The sequence below is a fragment of the Octopus bimaculoides genome, chromosome 10 (assembly GCF_046866305.1).
Source record: "Octopus bimaculoides isolate indiv1 chromosome 10, ASM4686630v1, whole genome shotgun sequence".
Classification (NCBI taxonomy): domain Eukaryota; kingdom Metazoa; phylum Mollusca; class Cephalopoda; order Octopoda; family Octopodidae; genus Octopus; species Octopus bimaculoides.
In genome coordinates, this window is record NC_142937.1 from 17,540,967 (window position 1) to 17,566,495 (window position 25,529).

General features: G+C 37.3%; 1 protein-coding gene across 2 annotated transcripts; it reads right to left on the bottom strand.

Moving 5' to 3' along the window:
- Nucleotides 1–8,170: 8,170 nt before the first annotated feature.
- Nucleotides 8,171–15,651, bottom strand: LOC106883989 (pyridoxal phosphate phosphatase PHOSPHO2). Of its 2 annotated transcripts, XR_016243352.1 has the most exons (3): nucleotides 15,495–15,651; nucleotides 11,348–12,180; nucleotides 8,171–10,997 (listed from the first exon to the last, which is right to left on the bottom strand). XR_016243352.1 is itself a non-coding variant. In XM_014935152.3 (2 exons), exons 1-2 carry the CDS (start codon nucleotides 15,528–15,530, stop codon nucleotides 11,461–11,463), a joined length of 756 nt encoding a protein of 251 aa, XP_014790638.1. In that variant the 5' UTR covers nucleotides 15,531–15,651; the 3' UTR covers nucleotides 8,171–11,460. The 2 variants fall into 2 exon arrangements, 1 of the variants encoding a protein (XP_014790638.1); XM_014935152.3 differs by having other exon boundaries at nucleotides 8,171–12,180.
- Nucleotides 15,652–25,529: the final 9,878 nt, after the last annotated feature.

Here is a 25,529-nt window from a genome sequence, read left to right on the forward strand (position 1 = left end):
AGTACTAGGCTTACAAAGAATAAGTCCTGAGGTCGATTTACTCGACTAGAGGCGGTGCTCCAGCATGGTCGCAGTCAAATGACCGAAACATGTAAAAGAGTAAAAGAGAGTAACTAACAACATATTAACAAATGTATGACAAACATTTATAATGTTTTTATTGAAGTGTCATTAAAAAAGTAAAACAAAAAAAATCTTTTCACAACAATGTCATATTTGTGTATTTTAAGAATAGACACAATAAACATAACCTTCAAAGGCACAAGTATGATTTAGCAGGTGTGATTTTGTTTAACTCTTGGAAGGTACAAAAATTGAACAACCAAATGGTTTATGGCTGAAAATAATGTTTCTGCCTATTAGCAAGCCATAAACACAAAAATTATGTGGCCACCCAGCCACTAATTATTCACAGCTGTAAATGCAAACCCATGTGGCTTCCCATTTTGTGTGTTCCATGGGTTAAAGTTTACCAAAATCATGCCCACTTCAGCTTACTTTGTGAGTTCAAAGGTGATTTTTCACAGTGGAGCTGGAAGGCCATATGTGTGGCAGTAGGATTTGGCTCTTTGTCACACCCCAGGAATGAGTCAGAAGTGGTTGAGTTAAGAACTCTTACACAGAACAGAGGTTAAGTGAATGAATTTTCATGAGAAATTCCTATTTATGTTTCATAAATGTTCCCAGAAAATCCAGGCAGTAACAAAAAAGAGCAAAACAGAAAAATGTAAGTTACTAAAGCATAATGAAACAAGTAAAAGTCAATAGATTGTATATACATTTACCTTGAGCCACTTACAAATATATTACACAATGTGAGTAATATATGATATTTTCTATCTGTTTCCCATACTCTGTACTATTTTCAAACAATGCATACAACTGCAATAATCAATTCTACTTATTTTATGCTTAAGTTTTTTTTCAATTTGACCTCAATTATAAAACTTACGCAATCCTATTTTTGTGGTAAGCTCATAGTATGACACAAATAAAACGATAACTGTTTTTATTTGTTCCTTTCAACCTCCAGTTACTGATAGCAAATGCATAAATATATATGTATCTGTACATGCGTGTGGGGTTGGACGTTTTTCCCTATGTCTTGCTTTTGTCGATCAATGGTTATGTTTTTAGCAAAAAACATGAGAAATTTTATTGTTGTTGTTTGACTGCAGCCATTGTGGGACAGTCACAAAGAGTTTTAGTTGAACAAATCAACCCCAGGATTTTCTTTTTTAAACCTAATACTTATTTTATCAGTCTCTTTTGTTGAACTGCTAAATTTAAAAAAACACCCCAACACTGATTGTCAAGCGGTGATGAGAGACAAACACAGACACAAAGACACACACACACATATATATATATATATATACAGTATATGCATGATGGGCTTTCAGTTTTTGTCTACCAAATCCACCCACAAGGCTTTGGTCATCTTGAGGCTATAGTAGAAGACACTTATCTAAAGTGCCACACAGTGAGACTGAACCTGGAATCATCTGGTTAGGAAGCAAGCTTCTCACCACTCATGGTTCATTGATTAATTCTTAGCTGGTTTTGTGAGTTTAATTGTCTTCAGGAAAACCATTCATTATTCAGTTTGTTCATGAAGAGAACCATTCTCTTAATTTATGTATGTACATATCTGTCTATCTACACACACACACACACACACACACACACATATATATATACTTTATTAAAAAGCAGCAAAAATATCACAAAAACTGTTACTCAGAGTTTCACGTTTCCATTCATTGGACAGTTTTCAAATGTGTATCTCTCGAACTAATTGTATATATTTGCTTATAACCATATTTTTGTTCCATTCTAAACAAAACTATCCAATGAACAGGAACGTGAAGCTCTGAGTAACAGTTTTTGTGATATCTTTGCTGCTTTTTAATAAGGCATATTACTCTACCTCTGGTATTCGAGTACTATTTTTCCCACCTTGTTTCACATCTATGTGCTTACTCTGGTATATATATATATATATATATATATATATATATATATATATATATGATATAGGTAATTAGGGTAAATTCCAGCCGTTTCCTCTCAAAGTACAATTATTCTATTATCGCAATCAATGTATCCATAGTGTTGTACGTAGAAACACACTTTAGAATTGAGAATTATGGAAATACTATTTGCACAGTTGTTGAATAACAAAACAAGAAAATGGAAAATTTGGGGTTTTATTTATCAAAATTATAATTATTAAATAATCTCAAAAAAAATTTCCATTTTCCTGAGAAAGGGGAGGGGGAGAGGGGAGGGAGAGAGAGGGGAGGGAGAGAGAGAGGGGAGGGAGAGAGAGAGAGGGGAAGGAGAGAGAGAGACAGCTGTGCCAATACCCAGTTGGTACTTATTTACAACCAAGTAGACTGGATCGAACAGATGTCCATAACTGAAATTGTAACACTTAATACTCAATACTTAACCAGTTCTTATATATGCATGATGTCATTGTCTTGCAGAATGATTAAGTAATAGATATTAGGTTATTTAACCCTTTAGCATTCAGCTTACCCTGTCAAATGTGAAGTTTATCTATTCACATTATTTTGTATTAATTACGTGTCATCTTGTAGCTTTGGGATTTTGATGATGTAATTGTTTATGATTTAGATGACATTGTCAGGTATGTGTGAGAGACCAGATCTGGTCACTTTGACCATGAAACAGGTAGACCATTTGGGGCTGAATATGGCCAATTTAAATGCTAATTTTTCTTAGGATCTGACCCTTAATGGTCTTACTTTCTTTATTAACCCTTTTGCATTTAAAGCAACCACATCAGGTCCAAATATTCTACTTGTTTCATGTTCAAACCAGCCAGAGCTGGCCTCTCACACCCACTCTACAATGTCATCATAAAAATAAACAATCACATCATCAAAATTTTGAAGCTATGAGATAATGTCTGATTAATTAAAAATAATGTGAATAAATAAGCATTTCATTTGACAGAGTAGTCTGAATGCTAAAGGGTTAAGAAAGTGCCATATCTGGCCCAGATATTCTACCTGTTTTATATTCAAACCAATAAGATTATGACTTCTTACCACTGACCTATAATGTCACTGTAAAAACTAAACCACATCATAAAAATCTTGAAGTTATGAAATAATGTATGATTAATTCAAAGCAATGTGAATGAATATATAACACATTCAACAGGATTATCTGAATGCTGAAGGGTTAAAACCTCCCGGAATATATGATTGACTCAATGCTAGACCTAATGCAGAGGTTATCAGAGCCTAATAAATTCTTGGATTCTTTCAGTTTTTGGTTCTTCCAGTATTGTTTCTCATCTGTTATCTCAAATTTTTATTCCACAAAGTCTTGTGTTCTTCTTTTCTGTCCAGAAATGGTACAGGTGTGCTTGTGTGATGGTTAAGATGCTTTCTTTCCAGCCATGCCATCTCGAGTTCAAGCCCACTAAGTGACATGTTAGGCAACTACCTTCTACAATAGCCCCAGGTCAACCAAATACTTGTGAGTGCATTTGATAGATGGAAACTGAAAGAAGCTTGTTATATGTATCCCTGTATACTTTCTTTTTTACTCTTTTACTCTGGAGCACCGCCTTTAGTGGAGCAAATCGACCCCAAGACTTATTCTTTGGAAGCCTAGTACTTATTCTATCGGTGTCTTTTGCCGAACCGCTAAGGTACGGAGACGTAAACACACCAGCATCAGTTGTCAAGCGATGTTGGCAGGACAAACGCAGACACACAAACATATGCACACACACATATATATATACATATATACGACGGGCTTCTTTCAGTTTTTCATCTACCAAATCCAATCACAAGGCTTTGGTCGGCCAAGACTATAGTAGAAGACACTTGCCCAAGGTGTCACGCAGTGGGAATGAACCTGGAACCATATGGTTGGTAAGCAAGCTACTTACCACTGTGTATGTTTGTGCATGTATGCACATGTACATGTGTGTGTGTGAGTGTGTGTGTGTGTGTGTATGTTTGTGTTGCATGTGTGTTTGTGTTGTGTATGTGTGCCCTTGTTTCAAAATCATGTAATGATTGTAAATGGGCATTAAGATCATACAAGCGTCGTTGCTCACTTTCAATCTTCTGCATAAAAACATGTGTCTGGCCATGGAGGAATATGACCTTGCTCGGAAAGAGATGAGGGTTGGTGACAGAAAGAGCATCCAGCCATACAAAAATGTGCCTCAACAAATCCTGTCTGAACCATGCAAGCATGGAAAAGTGGACATTAAATGATGATGATGATGATGATGACGATGATGTAATGTTTTCCTAAATCTGTGAACCAGCATGGAAAAAGGGATGTTAAATGATGATGGCGATAATGATGATGATGATGATGACAAATAATAGTTTGAAATTTTGGCACAAGGCCAGCAATTCTGGTGGTGCTTTTGGAGGTTAAGTTGATTACATCAACCCCCAGCACTCAAGTAGTAATTATTGACCCGGAAAAGATGAAACAGAAAAAAACCAACCCTTGTGATATTTGAACTCAGAACACAAAATCAGAACAAATGCCACCATGCACTTTTCATGGTCAAGTATCAGTTCTGCCAGGTCATTGCCCTAACAGAGACAAACAATGCACTCTAAACGATGATGATGATGATGATGATGATGATGATGATGATGGTGATGATGATGATGAACATGTTGTTTGTATGGCATGAGGCACATGGTGAGGAGGAAGAGGAGGGGGCATTATTTGTGTCATGAATGTGAAGTAGTACTGAAACAGAATGTGGAATAAAAATGTATGTTAAATTAAGCATATATTATGTAAATTTATTTAGAAACCTATTTTCAAGTAGACTGCCCCAGTACTTTTGTTGATTAACAGGTGATACAATAAACTACTGTATTGATATGTAAATGAGCAACGTGATGCCTGTGGTTCATTGTATTTGCCTTTGTGTAAAGGGGTTGGAAACTGTGCTCTGTTTCTCTCACTCACACTCTATCTCTGAATTAGATGGAGTAAACACTCTTGTTGGGTGACCAAGTTATTCTTCACTCTATTTTGCAGAGAGTGGGAGGAGGGAAGGAGGGAGAGTATATAGATCAGTGGCTCCTTTAGATCTCTTTGATTTCTATTTTAATCAGGAGGACCCTCATAGCCAATTGATGTTTAAAAAATCCTACTGTAATTTCATAATCAAATATTATTAGAAATTATATTTAAAAATTGTTAAAATATTTGGTGTATTGTCGAAGCATAACTAATTTATTGCAGATAAACTTTGACAAGAAAATCTTATATGAGAGTATTGTAGTTCACTTGAAGCATTGTGTATTGTTTGTAAAATATGTCTTGAATGGCACAACAATGCAGAGTGGACTATAATTACTGTTATAATTTAATTATCCATAGTCTGATATAATAATATTTCGGAATATAAAAATTCCTTCTTCAGATATCGCTGGGAATTGATCAGGTCACTGCTATAATCGGTTTTCCAATGGTTAGTGAATTTTTTTTTTTACTGGAAGCGTCCCTACAGTGGTCTCATGAAGCTCCTTCTGAAATTCCTCATGAGAAGTGCATGAAGGTGGCCATGTCTCAAGCTCTTGTGTGTTGGCACATCCACAGCACTGCTTCTAAGTTATGTATTATACGTGCAGATTCTTTTTTTTTTTTTTTTTAATAATACATGAGCATGTTATCAGAAATGAACTTACACACATCCAGATGTAGCTAAATAATATATTGATTGCCAACCTCCAGCCTGTTGTCAATTTGGGACCCTTGTCTGTCTATGAGGATAGCTTCCTTAATTCTTAGAATAGCCAAATTTCTTTCATTCGCCTCAATTGTGACTGTTGTCGGTGTTCCGGCATCTGTCTAGATGTTTTCTGAAGGAGAAGACTCTCATGTTCTGGTGTTCTTTGATGCAGACGTGTGATGGTCTTGTTATGCTACCCACATAGAACTTGATGCATTTGTTACATTGTATTTCATACACAACATTTACCCGTTGGCATAAATCTGTGTCATGGATGGGGCAGTTAGCTAGTGTACATTGATTGCTGTCCATTGCTTGTTTCTTTCCTAGGTGTCCTCTCAGAGACGAGCCAGAGTGAAGATTTTTTATATTTATATTCTTGTATTTTTATATATTTATATTATTTTAGCACCATTGCCTTAAATTTTTAGTCGCCTTTATTATGCATTAATTTATTCAATATATTTTTCTTCATTCAACTTCACTCGTATTACCCCTTTAGGTTTTATTACCTTTTATTTATGTGAATATTTTATATGGTTGCGTTTTACCATTGGGTGCCCTATTTTTTTAATCTACATTTATATTCGATTTTTAATAATCTGGGAATGATATAAAGTTGTTTTCACTGATTGGAGTGTTTATTCATTAATACTTTCAATATATAAACACACACATATGTATATGCATGTGTGTGTGTAAATATGCAATGAAATAGCCAATTAATGTTATACAAAGAGTTTTTTATTGCTAGTTGAATGTACATGAATATTTTAGAGGCAACAGTTGGTCAAGACATTAAGACACTAATTTTAATACCTAAAAGATCACTGATTGCCTGTGATTCCATAACCTTCACAGCACTTAATTCTTGAGTATGATTTAATAAGTACCATAAGGAGGTGCAGTCCCCAGTTTTTCCATAAGCCTTTGGAGAGTAAATAGTCATCATCATCATTGTTTTGGGGTCGATAAAATGAGTACCAGTAGAGTGCTGGCATCAATATAATCAATTTACTCCCTCCCATCAAATTGCTGGCCTTGTGCCAAAATTTGAAATCATTATTATTATTACTTTCAGATACACACAACAGATATTAGACTGCTGGAAAAGAAAAGAATCCCCAACATCGGGTTACAACAAGTAACCTTAGATGTCAAGAACCTTCCTAACTATCCTAGCTGTCCCTAATAACAGTCTTCTGGTACTGTACTAAACTGGGTTTTATGCCTATTTCCTCTATCCATCTGTTCAGATCTTTAGGGATAGTTTCCAACGCACCTATAACCACTGGGATACATTTTACCCGCACATTCCATAGTCTCTGTAATTTAATAGCCAGGTCCTGGTACTTTGCTATTTTTTCTAAACCTCTCATATTAATTTCTTCATCATTTGGGACTGTAATGTCAGTTACCTGGTACTTCCTATTCTCTTTATCTACTACTACTACTACTACTACTATCATTATTATTATTGTTCTTGTTGCTGTTGTTGTTTTTGATTCAAGCAAAAAGCCAACAATTTTGAGGGCAGGGCATTAGTCAATTCTTAGCTGGTACTTCATTTTATCACCCCTGGTGGGATTAAAAACAAAGTTAAACTGAGTGTAGAATGTAAAGTTTTGTAACTAAATACCACAAAGGTAGTTTATTCAATACTTTGTGGTGTTTCTTTCTGAGTTCAAATCCCACTGAGGGTCAACTTTGCCTTCATCCTTTTGGGGATTGATAAAATAAAGTACTAGCTACGTACTTTATTTTATCAACTTCAGTCAATGGTATCAACTACACCCTCAGGATTACTAGCTTTGTACTTAAATTAGAAACCATTATTATTATTATTATCATTATTATTATTATTATCATCATCATCTGGATGATAATAATATCATCTGGCAGAATTGTTACTGTGCCAGATGAAATGCTTAGCAGCATTTCTTCTGTTTTTCCATTCTGAGTTCAAATTCTGCCAAGGTTGACTTTGCCTTTCATCCTTTCAGGGTTGATAAATTAAGTACCAGTGAAACACTCAGGTTGATGTATTCGACTTAATCCCCTCCCTCCAAGCTGCCCTTGTGGCAAAAGCTTGAAATCATCATCATCATCATTATTATTATTAGTATCGTTGTCATCATCAACCTTCTCCATGATATGCAAACAACATATGATCTGATAATCCTCTCCCTTAAAGTTATGGAATCAATCAGCTTATCACACACACACACATGTATATTCATATATATATATATATATATATAAATATATATATATATATACACATATATCATCATCATCATTTAACATCTGCTTTCCATGCTAGCATGGGTTTTATATATATATATATATATATATATATATATATATATATATGGGAGAATATACAAATAATAACAACAGACGAGGACAGGTGGTGTAAATAACAAAAGTATATATTAGTATGACGCTCGGGAATACGGAAAGTCTTTGACGTTTCGAGCTACGCTCTTCAACAGAAAGAATACGGAGACAAGGAGAAAAACACGGAGAAAAAAAATTGAATAGTGTTCAGTCAACGGTCAATCATAATAATGGCCGATCATAACAATGGCTGACCGGAAGTTAGAAATTCTTATTTCAGGAGAGCTAAGAAAGGGGGAGATAACAAACGGTGATCGGGAACGAGGGGCTGTGTGTGGGAGGTAGAATGCTGGTGATCTTGACATATGTAGTGTGAAAATGGGGAAGGGAGAAAGGGAGAAAGTAGTTGGTCAGTTGTAGTGTGTGCGTGGTGTGATGCGAGGGTATTGGTGTGGTGTGCGTGGTGTGATGCGAGGGTGTTGGTGTGGTGTGCATGGTGTGATGCGAGGGTGTTGGTGTGGTGTGATGTGAGGGTGTTGGGAGGTGGGGAAGGCATGGGTGGAGTGTGGGTTAGGCTGAGGGTGGGGTAGAGGTAGGGGTCTGTGGGTAGGGTGGGGTATGTGGGTAGGGGTGGGTGGTGGGTGTAAGGAATTGGATGGGGTGGAGTGGGAAGGTAGAGTAGGAGTGTGTTGGGGTGTGGTGGGATGAGCTTATGAGAGGGTGTTGACGAGGAGGGAGAAGGGGAAGGTGGATGTAAGAGAGGGGGAAGATGGGTATGGGAGGGGAGAGGAAGAGAGGAGAGAGGGTGGGTATAAGAGAGGGAAGGTGGATTAAGAGGGGGGGAAGGTGGGTATGGGGGGAGAGAAAGAGGGGAAGGTGGGTATGGGGGGGAGAAAGAGAGGAAGAGAAAGAGAGTGAGAGAGAGGGAAGAGGGGTATGGGGGAGAAAGAGAGTGAGAGAGAGGGGAAGAGAGTGAGAGAGTAAGGGTGAGAGAGTAAGAGAGTAAGAGAGTAAGGGTGAGAGAGTAAGAGAGTAAGAGTGTAGAGAGTAGGAGAGTAAGAGTGTAGAGAGTAAGAGTGAGAGAGGGGGGAGTACGAGAGAAGAGAGTGAGAGTAGAGAAAGAGTAGGGGTGAAGAGAAGTGGGAGTGGAGAGAAGTATGAAGAGAGGTGAAGAGACATACAAAGAAGTAGGAATCGGAGCAGGAGGTGGGGGAGGGGAGAGATGGGTGGTAGGAGGGAGGGTGGGGGAGATAGACAGGAGGAGGGGGTTAGATGAAGAGTGGAGGGGAGTTGAGCCCATGTGGCGCAAAGGAGCGAAGATAGAAGATTAATCCCTGTTCACGGCGCAAACGGGAGTCCGGATGGCCCCTGTGCATGGACAATCCAAACACAGACAGGTGTTGCCGCAAGGAGTGGCCGGCAGAACGGAAGTGGCGTGACACCGGGGTGTCATTGCCAACGTTGATATCTCGGAGGTGTTCCGCGAATTGGTCGGCCAGGCGGCGCCCCGTTTGTCCGATGTACAGGGATTGGCAGAGAGAGCAGGAGAGGCAATATATGATGTTGGTAGACGTGCAGGTGAAGGAGTCGGTGATGCGATAGGGTCGGTGATGGGTGCTGGTGAGGAGGGTGGTGTTGGAGAGGTAAGGGCAAGTGCGGCAGCGTGGGCGGGAGCAGGGGAACGAGCCAGGTTGGGAGGTTGGGTTGGGGAAGAAGCTGTGGACCAAGAGGTCCCGTAGGTTGTGGGCTCGTTTGAAGGAGGGGAGGGGTCGATTAGGGAAGATGTGGGAGGTGGAGGGGTCGGACTGGAGGCGCCGAAAAGCTCGGAGAATGGAGCGTTGGAGGGGTAGGGTGGTGGGATGGTAGGTGAGGGGAAAAGGGAGGCGGGAAACGGCAGGGCGGGTTCGGGGGGAGAGAGCAGATGCACGGTCCACAGAACGTGCTCTGGCAAGGGCGGTGTGGATGGTGGTGGGTGGATATCCACGCAGGCTAAAGTGGTGAGCCATGAGTTGAGACTGAGTCTCAAAGTCATGGCTGTCGCTACAAAGTCTGCGTAGACGGAGGAATTGGGAATAGGGGATAGAAAGTTTTGTGTGTCTAGGGTGGGAGGAGGAAAAGTTGAGATAGGAGTGTGAGTCTGTGTGTTTGTAGTGGATGGAGGTGCTAAGGGCGGAGTGGAGGATGCTGACCGAAATGTTGAGAAAGGGGACAGAGGTGTCAGAGACAGTACAGGAGAAGTGGAGGGCAGGATGGAAAGACTGAACGAAAGAGAGGAACGAGTCAAGATGTTCGCGGGAGAGTGAGGTGGCACCGATACAGTCGTCGATATACCGACCGTATAGTTCGGGAGTAGGACCAGTGAAACTGGAGAATAGTTGGGCCTCAACATAACCAACGATACACACACATATTTATACACACATATATATATACACACATGTATACATACAAATATATACATACATATATATACATACAAACACATATATACACACACATACATATATATAAACACATACACATACATACATACAGACACATATACATGCATATACATACACATACGTATACACACACACACACACACACACACTTTGTTTTTAAGTTCAGTTCTAATAAAAACAATTATGCATTAACCTGAGGGCTTGCTCCATACTTTTGTAGAGCACAAGTTTATTATTCTAAAATAAGAATGCAGCTGACAGTTAGTTTTAAGTTTTGGCCAGTTAAGCCATTGTTAGACTGAAGTGGCAGTCTGATGATGGCTTAACTGGTCGAAACTTCAAAGTCATTATCAACAACATTCTTGTTTAAGAATATATATATATTACATACACATAAAAGTCACGGATTGGTTTATCTTTATATATTTGGTTTATCTTCATATATTTCTCACCTTAAAAGCATGGTTTATCTTTATATATTTCTCACCTTAAAAGCATGGTTTATCTTTATATATTTCTCACCTTAAAAGCATGGTTTATCTTTATATATTTCTCACCTTAAAAGCATGGTTTATCTTTATATATTTCTCACCTTAAAAGCATGGTTTATCTTTATATATTTCTCACCTTAAAAGCATGGTTTATCTTCATATATTTCTCACCTTAAAAGCATGGTTTATCTTTATATATTTCTCACCTTAAAAGCATGGTTTATCTTTATATATTTCTCACCTTAAAAGCATGGTTTATCTTCATATATTTCTCACCTTAAAAGCATGGTTTATCTTTATATATTTCTCACCTTAAAAGCATGGTTTATCTTTATATATTTCCCACCTTAAAACACCAGGCAAGTTACGTCTTTTATTTTTAACATTTTGAGGTTAGGGTTTCATAAAAAGGGTTTCACAGGTCTTACAGAACAGTTTTCACAGTTTCTAGAATTTCAAATGCATCTGTCCATGGAACAATCTGTGATTTCAACGAAAGTTCATCATCTTTAGGCATCTTGTTAATCTTTTTCCACAGATTGTAATTAATACGTGGAAATGTGAAATCTTTCTCTCTAAGTGTGAGGCAGGGGCAATAATCGTGTATCCCATCACCAACAAAACCAACATGGGAGAAGGTCACGCCTTCATTGCAACGTTTCTTCAGGTAATCTTCTAAGATCCTTCCTTTGCATAAATTAGTCGTGCTCAACTGACACCAATCTTGGTTGTGGTAACACTGCACTCGTAAGCAACCAGTTTCATCAAAATGTGCAGGATTCGTAAAAGTTTCAGCAAATAAGTGTGCAATTTTTGCATTTTCCAACACCTGTTTAATAAATACACTATTAGCATCAGAAATAATAATCATCTCAGCGTCGTCTCTGTCCAAGAAGTTTACCAGTTCTTTGGCACCATTCACAAATGGAATCTCATTCATACAGTTCAAGATTTGAGTAGGAGTAATGTCTTGTTGATGCATGTGTTCAAAGATTGCTCCCATATAATAAACCCAGCATTGGCTGCTGTACCGTTTCTTTATTTCCACAGGAATTGGTGGCACCAGTTTCGTCACGTAATTGTCAGAGTTGACATCAATGAGAGAATGGTCGAAATCAAATGCCAGCAGTAAAGACTTGTTCACCTGAAAAATACAAGAGAAACGAAATAATTAATTAATAATTAGTAATGATAATAATAATTCTTTCTACTATAGGCACAAGGCCTGAAACTTTGGGGGAGGGGGCTAGTTGATTATATCGACCCCAGTGCATAACTGGTGCTTATTTCATCAACCCCGAAAGGATGAAAGGCAAAGTTAACCTTGGTGGAATTTGAACTCAAAACTTAAGATAGATGAAATGCCGCTAAAGCATTTTGCCTGATGTGTTAACAATTCTGCCAGCTTGCCATCTTAATAATAATAATAATTAGAAAATCATTGTTTTAAACATCCACTTTTCCATGCTTGTATGGGTTCAACAAAGTTTATAGAGAAAGACTTTCTATGGCCAGACACGTTTTCATAAAATATTGGAAATGAATATTCATTTATAATAATTACACAATGTCAAGACAAGGTGACACAAACATATACATATTCACACATACATACATACAAGATAGGCTTCTTTCAGTTTCCATCTACTAAATCCATTCACAAGGCTTTGGGCAACCCAGAGCTATAGTAGAAGGTGCCACTCAGTGGGAATGAACTGGAATCCACGTGGTTGGGAAGCAAACATCTTAACTACACAGCCACACCTGTACCTTGCTTTGCATATTTATTGTTAATAAGTTATGCTTATTTAAACCAAATAATTTATATGAGAGAATAGATTCACAACTGTTGAGGACCCTATATATATATATATATATATATATATATATATATATATATATATATATATATGTGTGTGTAGTGAAACTACCTATCGTCACTAGATACAAAACTGCTATCGCCATTCTTTTCATTTAAATATAAATAAACGCGGGCGTAGCAGAGAACCCATTCCTTGTCATCACGTGACTGATCATTATTCGAATCGGCAACTTCTTCGAACCGTTCCCGCCAGAACGCAAACTGACCAATCACAGCCCTTAATAAGGTCACGTGAGTGTTTTTCTGCTACCGTCTTGGAGCCCCCTTAACGCCTTAAATAGATCAACTCATACCCAACAAATTCGTCTTGGTCCAGTTTCTCTTTGAGATCTGTTCCGTGTACCACACAACAGCAGCAGCAACAATCAGCCAGCGACCACTTCAACAGCTTCGTCCAGCCAACGATGACCACCGCCGTCGCCACATCAGCAATACGAGTCTACGACTACTAACCAGCAACATCGTCATGACCAACACGATTACTACCAAGCATCAATCTCCACCAGCGTCAACACGACTTTCTATGTACACCAAACTAAACCACCGCGGCACACATCTCTCTCTTCGATTCTGTTAGGTGACTTAGCTTCACCACGATAATAAACAGACAAGAGATTTCTGCCTGCGATAAATGTCTGTCCTCAAGGCCCTGGCATCGAAGCCAAAACACAACTAGTGATAAGCTCTGCCAAACGACGAACATCTGTATAACAAGAATCACGGCCCGGCATCGATGCCACGACATCACAACTAGTGATCAGCTCTGCCACACTCAGCCTCCTCACTTTCACATACAGAACTTTTCCTATAGTGTACTAAAGAACTGGTATAATTGCTCACGTGTTATTGACTCTCTTTCCATCTGCTGTAATAACTCACACACATGTATCACTCACATACACACTTTTCTTTGTACGACGGCCTGTCTTTGATTATGTTCTTATATGTCGCATTCACACTCTCACACAGACATACATTCTAACGCCATAATAAATATCTCTGTTATTCATCTTATACGGTTGTGGTCTTTCATTACTGGTCATCTATGTTATCGTCGCATAACATATCATGTATATCATCATTGATATATATATATTTTGTGTTCGACCGTGCGACGCGTATAAATAAAAGGAGTCCTCTGTTCCTTCCATTCGTCACCATTGCTCCTTTATGAGTTCGCACGGTCGTTCCTTACATATATATATATATATATATATATATATATATACAGGGAGAGAGAGAGAGAGACATCGTATTTAAAAGAACCCATTTATGGACGCCGTAGTTCAGTGGTTAAATAATCAGCGAAACAATTACAAGAATCCCTTGTACAAGTTCAAGTCAATGAGAAAGACGCAATTACTGAAAGCACGATCCTCACATCAAATTACACTACTGAAAATACAAAGCTTCTTACTCCTCCTCTTCATCCTTATCATTAAGTCTGGAAATGCGTTGTTTATTCTAAAAGCCTCTGTATATAAAATAAACAAACAAAAAACTAATCACCTGCAAAACAGATTTTGACTTAAAACTCTTATTTCTCTAGTCATAAATAAAAAAGATATAAGACAGGTGAGTAGTGACGGGTACCTGAAGTATTCTATGAAACACCAGAACTCTATTTTTCGATATTCGAATACAAGATACTCTGAGATGTTTACTGGTTTCAAGAATTATCATTTAGGTAGTTTGTGTGTAGAACCAATTAGTTGTTCGTGCTAAGGTCTCCGTACGTTCTTAACGAAATTAAAAGAGCGAGTATATAAGTTGGTCAAATAACGCTTTTTACACGTTGTAGTTAAGGCCTCAAGCCAACCTAGACTGACCAAACCTACGATGCAATATATATATATATATATATAATTAATATAAACAGCAGGTTGCAATGTTTCACCAAAAAGGAGAACTATAATTGTCACTAAATGTGACTATGGTATTAATTAGAGCATTTTAGCTCTTATTTCTAGCAATGTAGGTGTTTCTTAACACCCTAGTCACATTTAGTGACAGTTATATATTCCATGCGTGACCACTCAGTATTTTAGAGGTATGTCTATCACTACTTTACCCAATATATCCTTCCTTATTTAAATCGGTGGTCGAGTGTGATTTGTAGGACATCTGATTACTATTTCTAACAAGTCGAGCGAATCCTTAAAGTGCAAATGTTAAACGTGGACATTTTTTAATACAACTGTTAGACTAGTTTGGTAACGAACAATGTATGTTGTCATACTCTACTCCACAATCACCACCAGACACTGAAAACACACGAAACAATCACCGTCCAAACACAACCCACGTAGCGCATAGTCTGCACAACAAACAGATGAGGCATTGAAGTAACATGAGAATCAGACGAAAATCAAATTTGCTTTGCAATGTAAAATAGATGTAACATGTAAATATAATTCTACATCTTTCCAAAAAAACACAATGCTTCACGCACCTGGAACACAGAGGTGCACCTATAATAGAACAGTAGAAGATTGCACAAAACTGTTGAAAACTATAATAGTAGTAAATAATAAATAATAGTAACAACAACAATAAATATGTAGTTATTTAATTACCTTATTAGGCAACGCTTGTTTCTGAGCTTCGCACATAGTGGTTCTAGTGTTGACAAGAGATTGACAATAGCAGCGGTGAGGGTTGGTTCTTCGTTGAAGACAATGAGACTTATCTCCCTTGATTTCCTCAGCTACCTGTTATAACTGTAGGATTTTGTTGTGTTGACGTCTTGATTGACTTATATAGCTACTCTTTGTAGAATAAACTACAATACACTTGACAAAGGGCAGGATTATCTTCTTTCTGTGTTAATTTGACTAATTGTGTAATTGCCCACCTCCCACTCATATAAAAAAAAAATTGCATTTATCCGATAAGAAATAAATTCCATGAACAAAAATAGCACGTCAGATAAACGCAATGAAGTCATAAAAAGTCATGGAATCTGGACATAACAATGTCCAGTACAAATCGAAAGGGAACCACATAGAAACGACATGCAACATTTACCAAATTTACAACCAAATGATTATTTTACATTGACGTTTATTAAACCTAGTTAATTACCGCTCTATAGTATATTTTTTAGACATAACACACCCGCACATCTTAACATTTTTGTAGACATTCGGTGTAATGTACCACACATATAACGTAAATAAATGCTTTATGAACCAATGCGGGAGCCTATAATTAACAAGACTAATTCTATAAACAATGAAACACTATACATCAGAATTTTTGTAAACACTGGGGAATTCTATCTAGTATGGGTGGACATTGGAATTAGACACTGATAGTTAGTGTAAACCTAACCCTAACCCCGTTTGCCAAAGCGCATTTTTTCCTTCATATTTATTTACATATAGTCCATCTGGACCAATGCAAGATTTGGATTGTCCGCGTTTAGCTGTTATTTCTAGCATATCAAGTTTCGTGGTGGGGACTCCACATATGATCCTTTTTCTGTTTCAATATAAATGTAAGCCGTTCATTTTCACATCTAAGTTGCGAGAAGGCTATTCGTACGACCTGGACATGTAGAACACAATGTCAAAAATGAAAATCGCCCAAAAAAAATTAAGAAAATCACCCCCGTGTGTGGGGGGAGGGGGCTGAGTTGTCCAAAATTTTTTTAAGGGGGAATCGCATGACCGTGACATATAGAACACATTATCGAAAACGAAAATCGTCAAAATTAAAAAATAAAAAAGTTACAGCCATTTTCCCTCAGTGTCTAATTCCAATGTCCACCCTAGTATGTTTTTATGTGTTCCCTTCTAACTTGTAGCGGCGGTTGTTATTTACGAAAACATTCGACTTTTCGCAACTCGTTTGAAGTATTGTGATTCATAAATTTCTCCATAAGATGCACAAATTTACGAATGTGCGTTCAGTATTACTTTTTTTTTTATTATCTGAGTGGTTACGATATGGACCATTCAGTTCACTAGTGTTTCATCGTATCTTCGGGCAGAATACACATAATTCTTGATTATTAATTCTGGTTAACAACAACTAAATATACTATTTAACTATTGGTAATTGTTATTTGACCAGCTGAGGTAAACTAGTGAGCTACCAAAGGAACGTTGATGTGAATTAAACACAGGCTTCTAGATGTCCCTTGTGATAAAAATACACTAAATTTATATATCACAAATAATTTTCATAGACGCTAAAGCACCTTTTTCCTGAAAGCTAGATGATCTTGAACCAATGAAGGCGGTTCTTCATGGTTATTCAATCTCCTCGAAATAGCGACCAAATCGCCCTTGAATTATCTTGAAAACTGGGGGATACATTGAATAAAGAAGTCCTAGATATGCAGTTCTCGAGAAAATGACATGATCGCTGTGATTAATCAAAGTTAAGCCTTTTATAGCGTAAACTCTCTATATATGCACATTCGAACATTGCAGGGACCAACTGGCATTCGGCTGCTGTTTGTGTCCTATTGTGACCACTAGGAAACCTGGCCTGAATATTGGTTACAAAGTAGACTCCACTGAAAAGCACCCATGAGCGAGGTGGTGGTGTTAAAGCAAAAAATCTGGATTAAGTCTAGGCTACAGCAGGATTTGAACTGAGAACACAAAGAAGCAGACCAAATACAATCTGTCATCTCCTTGGGATAAGAAAGGACAAACATGACTGTGTAGTTAAGAGGTTTGCTTCAGAACCACATGGTTAAGGGTTGGGTGCCACTGCATGGATGCCTTTGGCTGTAGACATGACTTGACCAATACTTTGTGAGTGGAAACTGAAGCTATCCATTATGTGTTTTGACCCAAAAGAATGCAGGGCGAAGTTGATCTTGTCAAGATTTGAACAACTACCATGAGGCTGTATATTCAATGCTCTAGTGACTCTCTTTGTATGATAAGTGAAATAAAACATTTCTGAGTGAGAAGTGAAACCAGATTACAGACAAGGTTAGGCGACAATCACCTACTTTATGACACATGATATTTCAAACAAAAAAATTGTATAGAAATGCAACAGGTTCCATAATGTATTGTGTTGAGAACCACAACAAAAGACTTCTTCTTTGTGTCAAACTGACATAGCAGTCTCTGTGCAGAAACCCATCTGGCTAGAAGTAGCAGCAAATCTTCTTCAGCTCACACTCTCACATCTTAAAAAAAAAAAAAAGAAGAAGACCATATTGGATAATGTAGTACAAGATATATCACAACTGGATGAGATAGTCATGGCTGGACAGCTTTTATTCAAGGGACTCCTATTTGAGTTATAAAATTGAACTAGAAGACTCAGAATGTACAATAGCTATATGGTTCACTTAAACCAGACTGTTCAGATTTATCCATTTAGAGAAGTGAAATATATATTTGATGATGATCATAATGATGATGATGATGATGATGGTTTGTTGGCTTTAAATAAAGCATAAGGTGAATGTTGGAGGAGATTTAGTTGCTAATTTTAGTTGATTGAGCAATGGTGGAAAGGATCACTGACTACTGTGAAGAACTGTGCTGGGTAACATTATTAAACGTAAGTAAATTGAACAACAGCAGTTGCATTGTGACCAAGTCTATCTCATCCATCTCCAGGATTTATAAACAGAGAAGGAGACTGAGTCAGGTGAGAGTGCAACATGTGCAGATTGTCAAACTGCATCTTATATGATTCATTCCTGTTTATTGGAGCATGAAGTAGGTAGGCAGCTGATCAGAGGTATAGGATATCTGGAGCAAAGCATCTGTAAACCATGCTTTATTTGACCAACAACCAACATACCATTAGTGTCATGTTTGCCTACACAGCAGCAACAACGATACTAATTGAACAAATTCATGAAAATAACTAACTATTGTTTGGATTCTCACTGTTCTACTTGTATCACATAAATCCTTATCTATTTGGCAGACACCACCAGGCATCAGAAAATAATTTGTTTGATGATCTCTAAAAACAAGAAACTGTACTTTGTTAGATGCACCAGTCCACAGTGGTTTGACATTGGAGTGACACAATATGGCTGTGACACCATGGGATCACAAAAACCCTTTACCCCGGAGAATGTTTTCTTGTTTTTTTTCTTTCTTATATTCTGTCAGTTACGATGATGAGGGTTCCAATTGATTCGATCAATGGAACAGCCTTCTCCTGAAATTAATGTGCAAGTGGCCGAGCACCCCACAGACTGTGTACCTTTAATGTAGATCTCAGGGAGATTTATCATGATCCAGAATGTGACCAGGTTGGCCCTTTGAAATTCAGGTACAATTCATTTTGGCCAGCTGAGTGGACTGGAGCAAGGTGAAATGAAGTATCTTGCTCAAGGACACAACATGCCACTAGGAATTGAACTCATGACCGTATAGTTATGAGCTGAATACCCTAACCATGAAGCCATGCACCTTCACACTGAAGAATCACGTGTTATAAACACACATCATCTAAAGCAGTGGTCCTCAACCATTTTTTTATATGGACCCCTTTGGTTGCTATCTTATTCTACTGGACCCTAATAAACATTCAATGTTTAAAAAAGTCCCATTATATTTTTATAATGAAATATTTATTAGGAACTGTATTAAAAAATTGTTGAAATACTTAGAGTAGTAAAGAGGTATAAACAACTTATTGCTACTAAATTTTGGCAACAAAATCTTATGCGGACCCCAAGGGTCATATGGACCCAGTTAAGGACCATTGGTCTGAAGGAAGGAGATGTTGATAAAAGAAAAAAAAGACAACACTGACCAGATATTCATGTTCATATCTGCCAGAACCTAATAATGAATGGAGATGTCATTGTGTGGATTCTTGATGTTGTACATGTACCTTAGGAATTATTACCTGTTAGTGTTAATTAGTTTGTTTGACCTCTCCATGCCATGAGGTACATAAGGTTGCAACATTATGTACCTCATTATGTACCTCTCTCCAGTCAGCTCTGTTTTCTGCCACTGTTCTAGTGTCATTCCAGCTTCTCCACCTTTCTTCTCTCCTTTCCTTGTCAATTGTCCTTGACCATGTGGTTTTAGGGTGCCCTGTTCTTCTTTTCCCCACAGACTGCCATTTTAGTGCCACCATACAATTGCTCTCTTGATCTTGTCTGAGGACATGTCTGTTCCTGTTCCGGCATTTGCATGTTATTTCATGTACTTTCACTGAAAATGTAGCCTGCTAGAAATAAATCCCTGACATCCCTCACTCGCTTACAAAAAGAAGGACAGATTATATAATGTCGTCCAAAGAAAAAAAAAAAAACAATGGCTGGAACTCTTTTTGTCCTAGGATTGTTAGTTCAGATCTGACTTGGAACTAAACAACAACAACTATAACTACTACTACTGCTGCTGCTGCTGCTGCTGCTACTTGTTACTATTTTTTCACTTACCATTACTTATTTTTAAAATGCAGATGTCAAAAATCAGGTTTTAACTTGGAATGAGACACACCATATTTATCTTAGCATTTCCAGGTTTACTTGTACTCTGTACTCTAGAATTCAATGCACACATTCTTTTTCTTTCTTTCCTTCCTTTCTCTGTTTTCAGTCACTGATAAAAAAAAAACTTGTACCTCATAATTTTTTTATTCCTAGAATATTAAACATTAGAATGAATTTCTAGCAAAACAGCAGGACATATGAGAAGGCATCCTTATTAGGATGTCAGATAAGCATTTTCTAAAATATCAATATTTTGGTAAATATCTCAATGGAACCACATAGAATATAACTAGCCTGCAACTACAAATGTACCTTCTCTTCATTCTTTCTTCATTTATTATTACAAGGCTTCTGTTCCTTGAAAATGAATGATACTTTTAATTTTTCAACAGCCATATCGTGTCCATCCTCCAGGTCCAACACAAACCACTTTATCCTAGTCCTTCCTCCCCAGAATGTTATCCTTCTGTAATTTTCATCTTTCTCATGTGTTTCATATGGCCATCTTCTTGCAGTTGTTCAAACCATCAAACATCAAACATCTTCAGTCTCAGAGAGACTCTGAGGGCCATTATTGGAACACACCCTTCTTCAACACCAAACCATTACAAAATAAATAAATATACTTACATACAATTATATTTAACATGTTTGCATATATTCAAACATGTTAGATATGATTGTACATAACTATATGGCATTCAATGCTGCTTATGGTTTGTCCACATTACTTTGTAAGGAGCATAGGACTGATTTCCAAGTTTCTTTGGCATATATATTCTGCCACCTGTTGCAAGATTACTAATTTTTATCAGCTGAGTGGACTGGAGCAACATGAAATGTTGCTTAGTGCATCTTTAATTAATTCCAACTTGACGAAGTTTTTTGCACTTAAATGCACTAAATGTACCATTTGTTATTCTAATATAAGAGCAACCAATTCTTATAACCATGAACAACAGCTTGGTGTAGTATAAAGTTGATGAAATGTACCAAAACAGAAATGCATGTGTCCTACAATCCTGCAATGTCATTCATGACCTAGTGGTGTGTTGACACTCATCTTGTCGATAAGGAGAATTTCTTCTTTCAAGACAACTTGTGCAGCATATTATCTTTCCATGTCCAAATGTGAACAAATATGTTAAATGCTTGATTGTACATAATTATATTTCATTCAGTGTTGCTTGGTGTGCACCTAATTAATTGAAAAAAACATGGGAATGCTTGAAGCCTTCCTGAAATCTCTTAAAATCTTACAACATGGAAACATGCATCATTGAATCCTGAAATATAAGAGCATGGAAGTATAGGCTGACATATTCTCTTTGATTGCAAGTCAGTCAGTTCATAAAGAATTCATTTGCCAAACTTAGGCAACATTCTTAGTTTTTATTAACAGCAATGGATGGTAGATGATGATGCATTAAAATCTTGTATGGAATCTTCAACAGCTGCAATGACATTTTTCGTAAGTACTGATGTTAGTTCTTCATCATAAGAGAAGGTTGCTTTCCATATCTTGAAATTTTTGGAAGTGTTGTTGGTTCCAAAACTTACATTGAAACAAGCATCATGGAATCACTGGCTTGAAATACTTATTGGAAACAACTATCATGGAATCCTGAAATAAAAGAGCCTGGAATGCACTGTTGAGAGTTTGCTGTTTTGTCACTGGCACTTCACTGTGTCCTTGGTCAAAACACTTAACTTTCATAGTTGTGATGGTTCCTTGAAGTAATAACTATTATAGACTTTCTGGAATGGTGATACCATTAAAACAATGAACCTTTCTTTGCTTGGAAGTGTTAAAGAAATGTAGAAAAGATGTGTTTAAATAAAATGATACAAATCTGAGAAATATAATTAAAAACATATTTTGGTGTAACCTGATTGCATACAATATTTTACTGAGACACCTGTCTTTGTTGCTTTATCATATTTCAACCTCTCAACACCTGGTATAAAGCCATCTCATTCTCTTCAGCACCCTCATTCAGAAAAGGACATTTTTGTCTTGTTGGTTACTTGATGACTTCACTGGTACAGGTGTTACAAAAAAACACCCAGTACACTCAGTAAAATAGTTGAGGTTAAGAAGGGCACCCAGTTGTAGAGACAAGGCCAAAGCAAACATTGGAACCTGATGCAGTGCTCCAGCTTGTTGGATCCTGTGAAACCAGCCAATCCATGCCAACATGGAAGACAGACATTAAACAATGATGATTCTAGAATCCATTATACCAAGCTGGTATGGGTTAGACAAGGACACATTAGAGCAAATTGTCATTCATCTCAGTTTTTATAGTTGCTTATCTCCAAAGTTCACTATTTAAAGATTTCACTTCTTTTTCTTCTGTTTGTATTTATATTGACACCACTTTCATCCAGTTCTCTCATCATGTCTCTACCAAGCCATTTGTCTTTCCTTCATATGTCTCTTGGTACTTTTAATGCTTCACTATTCTCTTAGCTCTCCTGTTCCTGTCTGCATTTCAGCAGCACATCCACCTCCTGGTCGTTTTGGCCTGCACAGTTTTTCCGAGTGTACTCCTTGCTGAGTGTCCAAGGCAGCTGGTGCATTCACTGAAAAAATTTGAGTGCTCAGAATGTCTTTGATTATGGATCTGCTAAATGACTTCATATTATCTCCCATTGGCTCATTGGCAAGATTTTAAAAAATCTTTTGATACCTTAATGAGTAGCAGCACCTGTTTCTTATTTGTTTCAGTCATTGGACTGCGACCAAGCTGGGGCACTGCCTTGAAGGCTTTTAAGTCAAGCAGATTGATCCCAGTACTTATTTTTAAGACTGATACTTATTCTATCAATCCCTATAGCTGAATTGCTGAGTCACAGGGACGTAAACAAACCAACACCGATTTTTATGCAATGGTGGGAGGGGACAGTAGAGACAAACACACACACATTCATATATGTGTGTGTGTGTATATATGTATATATATATATATATATATATATATATATATATATATATACATATACACACATGTGTGTGTGTATACACACATGTGTGTGTGTATACACACACGTACACAATGGGTTTCCACATAGTTTGTCTATCAAATCTACCCACAAAGCATTGGTTGGCCCGGGGCAGGAGACACTTGTCCAGAGTGCCTTGTAGTAGGACTGAACCTGAAACAACAGGGTTACAAAGGAAGCTTCTTAACCACACATCCATGCCTACACCTAGACTTACTAAACTTACCTCACAACCACCTCCAGCCCTAATTAGCTCATCTGGATAACAAACTGTATCTCCTACATCAACTAAGACGCCTGTGTCATATATGAAGTGCATTTCATAGTCCCACCTTTGTTGACAACTATTTCACTTACTCAGACCTGTCCAAGGCCCTGGGACTCAGAAGGCCACAATATAATCCAGTTTGCATGGCTGATATTACAATACACCCTTGGAGCAGGACACCAGTCCATTGCAGGATTAATTTCCTGACTATTGCTGGAACTCATTTAAATAGACATGAGCACAGGAATGGAATATGCCTGGTGGGCACAAACCCAGGTCCAACAGAGGATGCTCAAAACGTTTTCATTGCACCTCCCAAAATTTTAAAGGGTGCACTTGCACCCACTGCACCCCGTTTCCAAGCCTATGTAAATGGGTAGCCTGCGATGGGTGACCCATTTACAGCTGAGTGGGCTGCAGCAATGTGAAACAAAGTGTTTTGCTCAAGAACACAATACATCCAAGTATCAGAACCATGATTGTATAATCACGAATGCATCACCCTCAACTCTAAACCATTTGCCTTCCCCTGTACAACTATATTCCGTGTATGATAAGCTCTAAACATCCTGATATCTTGGAAATTTGTTAGTTTTCCAGTGATTCCACTGTGCTTCATTTACAACCATTATTTGCACCAAGAACACAATATTGAATTTCTTCCTATGTTTTTCCTACATATTGAGTAAAGTCAAATTCCAAATAGTATTGATCTATAGATCTTTGGTCCTTTGTCTCTCAGACCATTCTTCCTAGTTTGGAACTAACTCTGCAGCTCTTTGACAGGTTCTGTTTCTTTTTTTTTTTTGTCTTTGTTGGTAGTGGTTCTTCACGTAACTAATGTTTTACCATTTTCTTTTTGACAGTTACCATCGTGATTTAAATTAATGTCCAATACTTATTTGCTGTTGAAACATTTATCAAGACTGCAGCGCCCTCTATAAAACTTCCAAGCACAAGAATTCTGGAACTCCAGCATAGCTGCCCCAGCAATTAGGATTTATAAAAATATGCTGAGGTAGAGCCTTTATAAACCCCTGTTTTTATACCAGAAAAAAAAAATGATACTCCATCAGTTACAATGACGAGGTTCCAGCTGATCCAATCAACAAAACAACCTTCTCATGAAATTAACATGCAAGTTGGTGGAGTATTCCACAGACACATGTACCCTTAAAATAATTCTCAGGGAGATTCAACATGACACAGAATGTGACAAGGCTGGCCCCCTTTGAATTACAGGTACAACACATTTTTGCCAGCTGAGTGGACTCAAACCATGTGAAATAAAGTGTCTTGCTCATGTACATAATATGCAACCATTTTATATCAAATTCTCCATTGAACATCCTGACATTCAGGGTCCACTCATTTGAAGCTGACCTGGGCTAAACAACAACAACATCCAAAGAAGTATATATTAGATTAGCAATCTATGTATCATACTTAGTGCCACTACATCATGGTTGGTCAAACTAAAAGTGGCATTTGTCTGAAAATAATGTCTTTTATGGACATCCTGTATTAAATAACACAAAAATATATGCTGCAGGTAATTTGGCTTTCCACGATGTATTTGCATTAAGTATGATACACATATGGCTTATTTAATCTAATACAGCTTCTGCTGCACATAATGAAATATAAATTAAATACATTAAAAAAGGAAAAGAAAGAATAAATACCAAAAGTTTTGAAAAATGTATTTATACAAAAATAAAACAAGAAAATTTAAGCTTATTTTTGTTTTAATTACAAAAATAATGGTTTTCCTTTTGTTTAAAAAAAAAAAAAAAGAAATATAAAAAAATTGACATAAAAGAGGCCTAGAGTTATGCTTTAAAATTTTTTTTGTACTTAAACTGCACACTAATAAGGAGGTGGAGAAAAAAA